This window comes from Anabrus simplex, chromosome 1, assembly GCF_040414725.1.
Source record: "Anabrus simplex isolate iqAnaSimp1 chromosome 1, ASM4041472v1, whole genome shotgun sequence".
In the NCBI taxonomy this organism is placed as follows: domain Eukaryota; kingdom Metazoa; phylum Arthropoda; class Insecta; order Orthoptera; family Tettigoniidae; genus Anabrus; species Anabrus simplex.
This window is the reverse complement of record NC_090265.1, coordinates 1,077,659,037-1,077,674,136: the sequence shown is the minus strand read 5'-3', so window position 1 is coordinate 1,077,674,136 and position 15,100 is coordinate 1,077,659,037. Positions and strand designations below refer to the sequence as shown.

Sequence of the window (15,100 nt, the reverse complement as noted above, 5' to 3'; positions counted from 1 at the left end):
CTTTTAATAAAAATACCATGTAGGAAGAACTTCGTAATACCGTTTTACTGAATCATCGGGTAACATGTATTACTCCATGTTGCTTAGCAGTGCGTACTTTATTCAAACAGGTAAATATTCCACATCTGCCAGTACACAATATTCATCCACAAGCCTTTGCATATCCATGCCCATAAACAAGTAATATAATTGCTGATTTTTATTAAGAAGCCATGCATCCTGTTGGTGTGATCATTATTCATTTTATTTCGTGTGGGGATGTGAATTAGGGAACGTGAGTTAGTATTTCATACATTACTGTGAATGTATCCTGAAGAAGCACTGTTTCTGACCACGTGTATAATCTTAGCCACGATAAAGGTTAATATTGTTCCTGCCAATAGCAACCACGCTTTGAGAAGTGGACTTGCCTCTGGAGCAGGAGCCGCGGTGAGAACACTCGACCTGGCCTCGTAAACACTGGCACCACGTACAGGCGTCTGCTTGCCAGTCTGCACCATGGGCGTACTCTCGGCCTTCGAAAATACACGAGGGGGGTTCTGCAACACAACCACACCACTAGCTTATATGCTCCTATTAGACATAATGTTGAGGATTCTTTTCCTTGCGAGCGTGCTTATGTTATTGCGATGTTGGTGCTCTGATAGTGTAATTTGCGGAGCTAGGATTGGGATAGGCGTGGCGGAAGTTGAAAGAAGGTTCTAGAGTTGCCACAATTTGAAACTGAAGAGGAAAATTGCCATATGTCTTATGGACAATTAGGAAAATTATTACCAATCAATTAAAGCGTCTACATACACATTTTAATTTGTACTTAAATTATAATATAGACTTAGAATAAATACAGCAAAACATTGATTGAAGCTTCTTATTGCGATTTAGTAGATTTTGTCCGGTGAACAAATTGGTAAAGAGTAACAGAAAAACTTCAAAGAAACACTACGAACATAAGAAGCAACGGACTAAAACAGACATTCCTTAATATCCCTATGTGATGAAATACCTGTAAATAGAAAAATCTTTGAATGGTAAAGAACATTACAATTTGAAGTGTTTTGGGTGAACCAGTCCTTCCTACTAAATGTAAAAATTGCATTGTTTGACGTCGGTCTGGGAAACAACTGCTGCAAGAATGTCTAAAGGATATTCTAGCACAGAGGTGCTCAGCTGGGCGCCCGTTGAGGCTAGCCCATTGCGGCCGGGCTGGCCTGACGTAAATGCGGGCGGCTTACGTAGCAAGCATTCGTCACAGTGAAGCGAGAGAGCGAATATACTTGGGAGGGAAATAGAGAAGTGTCTTTCCATTGTGAATACGAAGGTCTCCTCCACTACTCAGCGAAATGTTGATTCGGGCACAGTTTAAAATAAAAAAATACAACGCTACAATCGCAAGAAGACCGACCTCTTCAACATATTCTGGTTTGATTCATACTGCGCTCGATATAAGCAGTAAGTTTTATTGTCTTATATTTATACATTCAAAGAAAACTGACACGTTATAATTGCTGTGCTACAATTTACAAAGATATAGGGTTTAAGCGTACAAGCTGCGATTTACAGTTCCTTGGGTGGGAATGACAGTATTTCCAATAAAGAAAGTAATTCATTTAGCAACACGTAATATACTCACATAATTAAACAAGTTTACTGCTTGATTTTGCACAGTGTTGTAGTGTTATGTAATTTTCTCTGTTCACTGAAATTAGTATTTAAAACTTATCACTTTATCAGGCGTACGATGATAACAGTTAGTCTCTAAATGACGAGAGAGTTTCATTACGAGTGAGGACAGAGATATTTACTATCCAACATTCAATTATAACAAGAACAATGTAAATGCATCTACCAAATTTATATACAGTATGCCTTAAAATAAATTATTTATTCAAAATAAATAATCTGAATTATATTTATTGTCTCATTGTTTACAATTATCTTAGCATCAATCGTCATAATTTTGGCTTCAATCCTCTCTATGTTATTCCCGGTAAGCATAATTGGATTGTTGGTTAGTTTATCAGAAAATTTAAATCCAAGCAAACACAAGCCACAGCTTATCCACCTTATTCTTTTAGAAATGTTTCTAAAGCACCTCTTAAAATATAATATTGAAAATTGTAATTCATTACGTTAAGTACAAACTTAGTTGAGATTGTTGGCCCAACTCTATGTTGAAGAGGTCGGTCTTCTTGCGATTGTAGCGTTGTATTTTTTTGTGTCCATTTCAAACTCGGGTATCGCTGCAGTGATCGAGAGTGACTGGGAGAACTTCGCCCAACCTTCACGGCCTGTGACGTAGCCACGACGTCACTGTGGTTGAAGAGCATACGCTCATCGCCCGCCCGCTTACAGTGCTGTGTACCCGCGGTACGAAATGCCCAGCGTGAGCACCTCTAGTCTAGCAGAATGGGATTTGATAAAAAAAAAAAAAAAAAGTATTTCGCCGCCTTCGTTGTTCATGTTACTATGAGGGAAGCACAGTGTCTGCAAGTACTGAATACATATCCAATTCCCAAACAAAAGATGTGGTTTTCTGTGCTACACGAAGAAAAGTGCAATGAGCCATCCACAACAAAATGGATTGAAAGTGTCAAGACACGACTGGAAACAACCTAGATCTTGATCCTATTAAGGCTATTATATGGAAGTTTTAGGAAGGCCGAATTTGTGTACAACCAAATTTTACCTCATAGAAAGGTTGTGGCATCAAGGAGACGACTTGGAAAAAACTTACTATTTAGGGAATGAAAAATATGCCTTAACACATATGAGATGTAGCCTAATCAAGGCCAATAGTGGAAATAGGAAGTATTGAACGCTGTCAATATTTTTAATTTTACAATATTTTGCTTGTTTGGGCGTAAAAATAGGCTTGTAAGTTGTAAACGATGAAACATGGAGGTAATGCTTAAGAATCTAAAAGTACTAATTCGTCCACCCTCTGTGACTAAAGTGACAAAATACTACGACTGAAATGAGTTGAAGTGGCCCACCTCATCCCCTCAATGTGGGGAATAAAAGCATTTCAGACAATAAAAAGATCTTGAACCGCCCCTTGACTCGAAATCTAGTCATACCAACTTTTAAATGGAAATTCTAAGTTCCCATGGAGGGAATTAGATATTTTTCCACCAATAGAGCATATCAAAAATCAGAGTGGGTCTGAAGAGTCTAGTGTCAGTCCTAAGACGAAACGCTGGTTAATAGAGCAAACGCCTGAAAAGCCATACATCTAATTTTTGATCTGATACCAACTTTTGTCATGCAAGACGTACAGTATGTGCTTGAATTGAAAGTATTTATACTAACTACCTTTTAACGACAATGCCTTTAAATACATGTATTCCTTCACAGTCGCTGTCTATGAAGATGACCTCGAGCAGTCGATATCAACAAAGACAACGTAAAATTCCAGTAAAATTATGGCATCATTGCAATCGCAGAGGCGTCTAAGACTCTGAATGATGATACTGCACACGTAATCTTTGTCCCATGATCACGCGACTGACGGTAATTTCTCTATAAATAAAATTAACGTTTTAACTGTACATAATGAATGTTTTCTTTGAGTGAACTTTTCTCCATTTTATATAAAGACCTAACTGATCACCGGATCAATTTCTGTACTGTATGTGTGTACGTATGTATGATTGTGAAAACGTCCGGATATACTCCTTTGAAACTCCGGATATATTTTATAATGTTTTGTTACCTTAGATGATCAACTAATTGGGATTATGGTAATCAAAGGAGGAAGAGGGGGCTACAGCAAAAGAGGCTCGAAATGGTTCCTTGTCGATACTTTGAAAACGGTTATCTTTATTTAGAAATGTTTTTAAATACTTGCTTTACATTTAATTTTGAACGCTTTATGTCATGACAACTCTTTTGATGGAGCCAACTCGAACGGAGATATTCACTAATTCTAATTTGTATTGCTTTAGTCCATTAGTTAAGTCGTTAAAGAGATAGTGGTGGTTGTACTCGTGATTGCCATTGTGTGGTGCATAACTTCGTCATCATCAGCTCCTTTTAATCAGGAAAATAATGAAGACTATCGGAATGTGAAAAAATATTGTAAAGGAACGAGCACTACGTCTCGGATGGTATAACCGCTGAGCCGGAAGTAAACAAACTGTTATGGCCTACAACGTCCAAATCCCCCGAAACATTCAACAATAACATAACACTATCGCTACTGAACTATACAGGACTTTTCATGGGGTAGATCATGAGATAATCCTGACGAAAATGAGGGATATTGGACTAGACAAAAGTGACTGATTGGGTGGTTACATTTGTAGAAAGCAGAACTCAGAGAATTACAGTACCGGTAGGTGAAGCATTTTATGACCCTGTAATGATTACGAGAGGGGTTCCGCATGGGACGATCATTGGATCTTTATGTTTTCTTATATATATATATGAGAAAATAACTGGAACCACATATAACGCATCGACTACAAAAATACCTCGACAATCTCGTGAGATGGACAGCGGGTAATGGTGTGATGATAAACGGGATGGGAAGTCAGGTTATCAGTTTTACCAAAAGGAAATGTCCTCGCATTTTTAATTACTATGTTTATGGGATGATAATATCTCATGGGATCTCTGTAAGTATCTAGGTGTTAATATAAGGAATGCCGTTCATTGGGGTAATCACATTAACGAGGTCGTAAAGAAAGGGTAGGCCTACAGATCTCTTCACGCGGTGATGAGGGTATTAAAAGGCTGTAGTAAGGATGTAAAGATGAGGGCATATACGTTTCTGGTAAGACCCCAAATTAGAGATGGTTACAGTGCATGGGAACCACACCAGGGTTACTTGATATGGAAACTGGAAAAGATCCTAAGGAAAGCAGCATGATTTGTTCTGGCTGATTTCCTACAAACGAGCAGCGTTACGAAATTGATGGAAACTTGGGAGTAAGAAAACGAGCTGTTCATCTGAGCGGTATATTCCGAGCTGTCTGCGGAGAGATGACGTGGAATGACATCAGTAGACGAATAAGCTTGAATGGAGTTCATTATCTGAAAATAAGGTTGGAATTCAAGAGGACGAATTGGGGCAAATATTATATTATTATAGGAAAAGGAATTAGAATAACTTATTAAGGAAATCTTCGTTAGATGTCTGAATTCTTTGAAATCTTTAAAGAAAAAGGCTAGTTAAACCACTTTAGCGCCACCGTAAATGCAGATCAGTGGTGATTGATTGATACTTGTGACTGTTGTTAGTTGAGGTGTGCACTGTCTCTTCTCCTGTCACTTTATCTCATATAGATGGCATAATCAATCAATCAATCAATCAATCAATCAATCAATCAATCAATCAATCAATCAATCAATCAATCAATCAATCAATCAATCAATCAATCAATCAATCAATCAATCAATCAATCAATCAATCAATCAATCAATCAATCAATCAATCAATCAATCAATCAATCAATCAATCAATCAATCAATCAATCAATCAATCAATCAATCAATCAATCAATCAATCAATCAATCAATCAATCAATCAATCAATCAATCAATCAATCAATCAATCAATCAATCAATCAATCAATCAATCAATCAATCAATCAATCAATCAATCAATCTCCACTTAGGAATGTCGCCCAGGTGGCAGATTCCGTATCAGTTGTTTATCTGGTCTGCTAATGTCCTAGTATTCACAATAAGGTGAAGATCGATGCAAGCAAGTATATCTGGTAAGATTGTATTCAGACTGGTTGGACAATCTGCTACATTGTTCAATCTATTCCTAGTTTATTAATTTTTCAGGGTATTTTAAATGTACTAAATATCATCACATTCTCAAATGTTGTGTGGTTATATCTCTCGTTCCTGTACATAACAGTATCGCTACGTGGACAGCATCTTCACCTTCAATTTCTTAGTCATTGATATATTCATTAATTAATGTAATTAAAAGGTAATGAAATACGACAATAAAATGTGTGTTCACAATCAATGAATGAAACATCACCCGAAAAGGAGATATAAGTTAACATATGCATATTTTATTTTATTGGCTTCCGAAAAATTATCAGGTGGACACAAGGACAAAGCGTAACATGTACAAATAATTGTAAGGTTGCACAAGTATAGATAAAGGATAGGAAAATAGAATAATCGATTAGGAACAATAAGGCATTGGTTACATAGTGTACAGATGATGTCATAATATCGCCACACATCCTTTAACTGCTGAGATTGCAATTTCCTTTATTGCATTATTCGGGATGCCTAGCATCGACTATGCTTGACATTAACCTTCGAATTTTAGATCCACTGATCCACAGAGGATGCTATTTCACAGCTATAGTACAATCAAGCCTGACTAAACCAGAACGTGACAGTTCCGGCATTTATTCCGTCAAGGGAGGTTTCCGGTTTACAGTGGGTTCTGTTTTGAAACAGTACTGTATTATTGTAAAAAGACTAGCTTTTTATTCTCTGAATCGACTCACATGGTTTCAGTCGCTCCTGGTTTCTTTGTCCCTACATGTCTTTCAAAGTGTATTGTTGCGACTTCTTCAAGAGGGGGAGTATTCATACTGGTGAAAGAAGAATTCGTAAGCTACGAAAAAGTTAAGGATGAGAAATATGAAATTCTAAAGATAATAGGCAACTTGATGATTTTGGGGCGTGAAGAGATAGCAAGGAATTATTTGATTATTGAACGAGATAATCAGCTATGTGGGGAGCGACACAGCAACGAACATTATTGTATCGGATGATCTCAGTTTACCAAACGTTAACTGGGAAGGGAATGAGAATGACAGAAAGCATGGCCAACAAATGGTGAATAAATTAATCTGGGAAAGGCAACTGAATCGGAAAGCTATGGGGCCAATTCGCGGGAGAAATATTCTGGACGTGGTTCTGATAAACCAGATGAGCTCTATGAAGAATAGATGGTAAGAGATCATGAAGCTCGTATTTAAACATAAATGTGATAGAAATGAAGGTTGTAAGAGTACTATTAGGCAATACCATGTGGTAGATAAGATAAGCATAGGGGAATTTAAAGAAAGCAATTTTGGTCAGCGGAAAATGGTAAATAAAAATGTAAATAGCCGATGGGAAGGGGTTAAAGCAATCTCAGAGGAGTGTGGAAACAGGTATGTACCTTATAGAAGAAAAAGAAATTAAGAGGTAGGTGCAGGTTTGAAAGAAATAGAAATGGTTGTGAGAGTGAGGAGAGATTGAAGGAACTTCCTAGGAAATTGAATTTAGCAAAGTCAACAAAGGATAACGTAGTTGTAAACGTGATTGGCAGTCATATGAATTTTAAGGAACAGTGAAAAGATACGTATAGACAGTTTAAGACAGAAACAGGTTCTGGGAAGGACATTCTAAGGATCAGTAATGAACAAGGGGAGTGTATATGTGAGGACTTACAGAATGCAGAAGTATTTAGTCATCAATATGTAAAGGTACTTGGATATAAAGATAATGTTCAGGCAGAGGAGACGACTAATACTGACGAATTTATGAAATTAACCTATGATTATAAAGTTATTTTAAAAAAGATACAAAACATGAAAGATAGGAAAACGGCTGGGATTGATAATATTTTTGGGGATATATAAAGGCAATGGGCTGGGACATAATGCCATATCAGAAATACGTATTTCATTATTGTTTGCATGAAGGAATGATAGGAAGTGAATGGAGAGTTGCAAAAGTAGCCTCAGTGTACAAAAAAAAAAGGGTGATAAACATACAGCGTATAATTACAGTCCAGTCAGCTTAACATGTGTTGTTTGTAAGCTCTGGAAAATCATTCTTTCTGATTATATTACAGACGTTTGCGAAATTACTAACTGGTTTGATAGAAGGCATTTCGGGTTTAGGAAAGGTTATTCCAGTGAGACTCAACTTGCAGGATTCCAGTAAGATATAGCAAATATTTTAGAATCAAGAAGTCAATGGACAGACTATAATAAAAATCACCGTCGCACCTAACACAAACATCAAAATAGAAAATATGTGTCTTAATACTGAATTTCGTCTCATTGTTTGCTGTAAGTTCATCTTCAGAATACCGGTACGCATGGATACAAAACGCTGGTTCTTGTACCATAGTTTTTTCTCATTTGTCTAGACAGTAAACACATCAGAAACAATACTGAAACTACCACATCCACATTCTTGAGCGGGAGATACTGAGACACTACGATATCCAAGTTGTAATAAACAGGACTGGAAAAACATTTAACTTCACGGATTGAAGTGACTTTAGTGCTAATTTAAGTGATACTAATATTAGAATGGTGGCCAGGCTGTTCAAACGTTGATAACTTAGTGCATAGTCACACTTACCTCCCGTATCAGCGTGCACCCTCGATTGCGGCTCGGGAGGCGCTGGTGTTGTGGGACGTTGCGTCACGGGAACTGGAGTTGGCTGTGGCCTTCTGGGTGGTGGCGTGGGCGGGACCGTTGGAGGCTCCGTCGCTGGCAGGGATGGTAGACCTAGAAGAAGTGTGGTGGTGTAAGTACAGCAAGTTGTAAGGTTTGAAATCCTTAACATTAGTGATGATCGTGATAATAATTGATGTTCTAAGACGCCTACCATCAAGGTCATTGGCCCCTCTAACATTATGGTGGAACAAGGTGTACAGCATCATGAACGTTCTGAATTATGGAGAGTCTGGAGAAAATGAGTGGTCAGGGTGAGATGCACTGTTAACATTTTCTTATTATTATTATTATTATTATTATTATTATTATTATTATTATTATTATTATTATTATTATTATCCCACTTCTGCTTATTATACCTATCCATTTGTAAGATAGTTATTTAGGTTATGATGGGGCATATTATTCAGGCTATATAATAATAATAATAATAATAATAATAATAATAATAATAATAATAATAATAATAATAATAATAATAATAATAATAATAATAATAATAATAATAATATCCCGCTAAACGCATTTACGATTTTAGATGACGCTGAGCTACCAAAAAGTTGTCTTGCAAGAGTTTTTTTACGTGCTGCTAAATCTACTGACACGAGCCTCGCGTATTTGAGCACATTTAAATTCCACCGGACTGATCGGGGATCGAACGTGAGCTCAGACATCTAGCGCATCTGAATGATTCAGCTTGGATATTATTATTATTATTATTATTATTATTATTATTATTATTATTATTATTATTATTATTATTATTATTATTATTATTATTAACTATAAGAGAGATGTGAGTTCATAGTCGGTGCACAATTAACTTTTACTTTTTATTCTGCATTGTCGTTAACCTTAGTAACCGAGATAATCTCAGGATATTCTCACTAAAACTAGGCAAATTTCGCACACAGCTGGAAAATTCAAGAACACCTTACCTTCAATTCCCAAAGTATTATATTGCTATAAAGGTGTCCTATGCTTAAATGAAGGATATTTATCACTAACATTAGCTTTGCTATTTTTTTTGCTAGTTGCTTTACGTCGCATCAACACAGGTAGGTCTTACGGCGACGATGGGACAGGAAAGGTCTAGGAATGAGAAGGAAGCGGCCGCGGCCTTAATTAAGGTACAGCCCCAGCATTTACCTGGTGTGAAAATGGGAAACAACGGAAAACCATCTTCAGGGCTGCCGACAGTGGGGTTCGAACCCACCATCTCCCGGATGCGAGCTCACAGCTGCGCGCTCCTAACCGCACGGCCAACTCGCCCGGTCTAACATTATCTAGAGGAAAGTTAGCATCCGAGAACTTTCAGCTTTCCTGAACACTTGAAAACTTATGAGTATATTACGCCCTGTTATATGACGAAACTGTAATATCGGCACACTTAACATATTTTCATTTAATTTAATATTCCATTATTTATAATTGCAATGTGTCCGACTCGTTGGCTGAACGGTCAGCGTACTGGCCTTCAGTTCAGAGGGTCCCGGGTTCGATTCCCGGCCGGGTCGGTGATTTTAACCTTAATTGGTTAATTCCAATGGCACGGGCGCTGGGTGTATGTGTAGACTTCATCATCATTTCATCCTCATCACGATGCGCAGGTCGCCTACGGGTGTCAAATAGAAAGACCTGCACCTGGCGAGCCGAACCCATCCTGGGATATCCCGGCACTAGAAGCCATACGACATTTCATTTTTCATTGCAAAGTCATGAAGCCATGACTCTACCTTCTTCGATGGGAAATGCGCCCCCTCTATCCCGCAGTTCATGATAGGATGCCCAGGTCAGGCATGGGGAAAGTGTTAAAGGCAAATTTCAAAAATCTGTCCTAAATACATGATCATGTGTTTATAGGCGTGTCAATTCTGAAGAGAGCTATTCAATTACCTGATCTCGATGGAAATTTTGATCACGGATTTCATTGTACTGAAGTAGCAATTTATTCACGTTACATGCATTAAAAATGACTGCAGCCCAACAAAATTATCTGCATATTTTCGAGTGTCACATGGTTAATGTGACGACATCTTCAGCCTATTGCTTTGTTTTCGTGACCAAGTCTGCCGCCTTTCGTATGAGACAGCTCCTTAGGTGGTTTCGTGAGGTTTAGTCAACCCCGTTTTTGCCATCAGTCCAGAATTAAACTCATTAGACAGACTGGGAATTGAACTCAGGTTCTCTGCGTGAAAGGCAGGTAAGCTATGCCTACACTGCATACATACATACATACATACATACATACATACATACATACATACATACATACATACATACATACATACATACATACATACATACATACATACATACATACATACATACATACATACATACATACATACATACTGTGCCCGACCCATACTTGAAATAAGGAAGCTCTTTAGCATAGTCGTGTATTTTACACTGACTGACAGAGCAAATGCAACACCAAGAAGGAGTGGTCAGAACTTTATGCCAATTGCAGGGTAGACTGACGTCACTGAGGTGTGCTCATGATGTGAAATGCGCCGCTGTGCTGCGCACGTAGCGAACGATAAATGGGACACGGCGTTGGCGAATGGCCCACTTCGTACCGTGATTTCTCAGCCGACAGTCATTGTAGAACGTGTTGTCGTGTGCCACAGGACACGTGTATAGCTAAGAATGCCAGGCCGCCGTCAACGGAGGCATTTCCAGCTGACAGACGACTTTACGAGGGGTATGGTGATCGGGCTAAGAAGGGCAGGTTGGTCGCTTCGTCAAATCGCAGCCGATACCCATAGGGATGTGTCCACGGTGCAGCGCCTGTGGCGAAGATGGTTGGCGCAGGGACATGTGGCACGTGCGAGGGGTCCAGGCGCAGCCCGAGTGACGTCAGCACGCGAGGATCGGCGCATCCGCCGCCAAGCGGTGGCAGCCCCGCACGCCACGTCAACCGCCATTCTTCAGCATGTGCAAGACACCCTGGCTGTTCCAATATCGACCAGAACAATTTCCATTTCCCGTCGATTGGTTGAAGGAGGCCTGCACTCCCGGCGTCCGCTCAGAAGACTACCATTGACTCTACAGCATAGACGTGCACGCCTGGCATGGTGCCGGGCTAGAGCGACTTGGATGAGGGAATGGTGGAACGTCGTGTTCTCCGATGAGTCACGCTTCTGTTCTGTCAGTGATAGTCACCGCAGACGAGTGTGGCGTCGGCGTGGAGAAAGGTCAAATCCGGCAGTAACTGTGGAGCGCCCTACCGCTAGACAACGCGGCATCATGGTTTGGGGCGCTATTGCGTATGATTCCACGTCACCTCTAGTGCATATTCAAGGCACGTTAAATGCCCACCGCTACGTGCAGCATGTGCTGCGGCCGGTGGCACTCCCGTACCTTCAGGGGCTGCCCAATGCTCTGTTTCAGCAGGATAATGCCCGCCCACACACTGCTCGCATCTCCCAACAGGCTCTACGAGGTGTACAGATGCTTCCGTGGCCAGCGTACTCTCCGGATCTCTCACCAATCGAACACGTGTGGGATCTCATTGGACGCCGTTTGCAAACTCTGCCCCAGCCTCGTACGGACGACCAACTGTGGCAAATGGTTGACAGAGAATGGAGAACGATCCCTCAGGACACCATCCGCACTCTTATTGACTCTGTACCTCGACGTGTTTCTGCGTGCATCGCCGCTCGCGGTGGTCCTACATCCTACTGAGTCGATGCCGTGCGCATTGTGTAACCTGCATATCGATTTGAAATAAACATCAATTATTCATCCGTGGCGTCTCTGTTTTTTTCCCAACTTTCATCCCTTTCGAACCACTCCTCCTTGGTGTTGCATTGTCACTGTCAGTCAGTGTATATACAAAATCTAAAACCCTGAAGCTTGTATGGGAGGAAATATGTCTCACGATGTCCCGGACTCTTGCCAAACTTGCTATTGTCATCAGTGATCTTTTAAAAGATTTATTACAGGAAAACGACCTTCACTTTGATTGCGAAGCGAATGGACCAATACATTGATATTAGCAGCTGACTGCCTGCGTGAGGTAAACGAAACTGGATTATTTTAGCTTCGTCTTGAATGCGAAATGCTACTATTCACTTGCTACCATGCCTTTTAAAATCTTCAAGCGTGCGTTAATGTTAATGACTCGTGTAATACTGCGATATAAGTATAATTAAAATTACGAGCTTTTCATTAAACTAATATTTTCATTCCTAAACACCGATTTTGTATGATACTAAAAATGTAAAAGTGATCCCATGCAGTGGTTGACATTATGACTTCTGTGCTCGTTCTCTACGAGACCGCATAAAAGCATACGAAACATCTTGTTCTTCCTGAAATAGAGTACAGTCTTATTTATTTGTACTAGTGGGAGATTTCTACTACCACACAAGAAGGAAGAATATTGACGTTTGGCATCGAACAGAAGAATTTTCCCAGTATCCAGTATTCGGGAGATAGTAGGTTCGAACCCCACTGTCGGCAGCTCTGAAAATGGTATTCCGTGCTTTCCCATTTTCACACCAGGCAAATGCTGGAGCAGTACCTTAATTAAGGCTACGGCTGCTTCCTTCCTACTCATAGCCCTTTCCTGTCCCATCGTCGCCATACGACCTATCTGTGTCGGTGCGACGTAAAGCAACTTGTAAACAAAGAAGACTTTTCTGAATTTCCAACGCTGGATGTTAAGGATTTTGACTGAATAATGGACTTCACCAATATCGACACCATGTAAAGCTAAGAAGATAGAGCAGAACCAGTGTACTTAGGATGTTAAGACATCGGTATCATAAGTCATCCCCATCGCGGCGACAACCTCACATGTCTTCACGAAATACACTGAGTGGCCAAAAGTCACGGGAAGGGGTGTCCCATTAGAAAATGTGCCACGTATGACCCGTAAGCGTTGCGGCTAGCTGCGGCGTAGCTGAGCAGTCTGTCACAGACACCAGTGTCGTGAAGATGGCAACAAGTCCCGAGTTAACCGACTTTGAACGTGGGATGATCATCGGTGCACGGCGCATGGGGACATAGCATCGCGGAGATTACACGCGAATTCGGGTTTTCGAGGTCAACAGTGTCGAGGGTGGATCTTCAATATCGCAGAGTGAATGTTACCACCCGCGTAAGACGCCGCACGGAAAGACCACAGGTGTTTAACGAATGGACATCATGTCGCCTCTGCAGAACCATACTGGGTGCTCGACGGGCTACTGTGAGTCCGGTTACCGTCTTGTTGAATGTTGAGCGTCAGGAACCCATTTCTGTCAGGACTGTAAGGAGGCAACTGCACCGCATAGGCTTCACCAGCCGACGAATAATTCGTATCCCTTTGCTGACACCTCTACACAGAACTCATCGACGTGCATGGGTCCGCGAACATCGGCAATTGACCATGGAACAATGGCGGCGTGTGGTATGGTCCGATTAATCTCGGTTCCAATTGTATATGGGCGCGGTAGAGTGTCACGTATTCCCCATGAAGCTATGGAACCTGCATGTCAACAAGGTTGTGTCCAGGCGGGAGGGGGCTCAGTTCTAGTCTGGGCGGCGTTCTCATGGTCGCAATTAGGCCCCATTGTCCGGCTGCAGGGAGCGATGACAGGTGCACGTTATGTGGACCTTCTTTCAGACCATCTTCATCCTTTTCTGGCCCTAGAGTACCCTGATGGAGATGCCATGTTTCAACAGGACAATGCGCCATGTCATCGCTCTGTGGTTGCACGCAGATGGTTGGACTCCAGTGAAGTTACGACCATGGATTGGCCCTCGAGATCCCCCGATCGTAATCTAATCGAACATTTATCGGATGCTGTCGACGCTTAATGAACACCGCACCAACTACACAAGACCAAGTTATGGGTAGCAGTGCAATATGCGTGGGTTCAGATCCCTCCAGAACGATTCAACACCTAGTAGAGTCGATGTTTTGCCGTACTGCTGCTGTTTTGAGGACTTGCTAAGGAGCAACTAGTTATTAACATCATATTCAGTGTCTCCCCATGACTTTTGGCCACTCATTGTATAAACCATCTGCTCAATAGAAGGTAGTATTTGAATCTTCTAGCTAATATTATTTTATGTATGGTAATGGAGGTGGCCAGAAGTTCATAGGAGAAGTGTACCAAATGGATCGTATGCTGGTGTTCCAGAGCGTACTCGATGAGTGTAGAACGCCTCCAGCCCTTTGGCACGTTGATATAAAAAGATGCGCCGGAGTAAACTGGATGTAGACTGCCAACAGAAAGATTGACGTGAAAAAGACTGTAGGAGGACGATGTCCAGGAGTGGACGTCTCCAGCCTGAAGAAGAAGTGTGATTATGACCATGCTAATAATAGGGAGATCTAAACTTATACAGTCCTTCCATCTAAAACTGGTGTTCAAATAACGTGACGTGATTTAAGTTTGCTTTCGGTGATTGTATAATTCTTCTTGAAATCATGTTACCTCGCGGTGGAATTTGGATACAAGCTCATCTGATTGAGAAATTCATTAACTTTAGACTCTGAGAAAGCAACATTAAACTAATAATAAAATATACATCCCGCATAAATTAAGATGACTAATATTGAGATGATTAAATGAGTGCTAACAAATTTTGCAGATCAAAATCGTAAGTCCATACGCTAAAAATGCCGTCCTAGTCTTCAATGAATAGTGGATAGTGACTGCTT

General features: G+C 40.6%; 1 protein-coding gene across 2 annotated transcripts in view; it reads right to left on the bottom strand.

Annotated features, from left to right (window-relative positions):
* The window catches only part of LOC136858009 (collagen alpha-1(II) chain), a 209,645-nt gene that overhangs the window by 147,834 nt on the left and 46,711 nt on the right, over positions 1-15,100 (bottom strand). Inside the window, exons 3-4 of one of the 2 annotated variants that reach the window (XM_067137199.2) lie at positions 8,341-8,490; positions 407-539 (exon numbers count right to left, since the gene is read on the bottom strand). In XM_067137199.2, coding sequence (XP_066993300.2) covers positions 407-539; positions 8,341-8,490 — 283 coding nt within the window. The remainder of the gene's footprint in view (positions 1-406; positions 540-8,340; positions 8,491-15,100) is intronic. The other variant, XM_067137200.2, reaches the window with a different exon arrangement.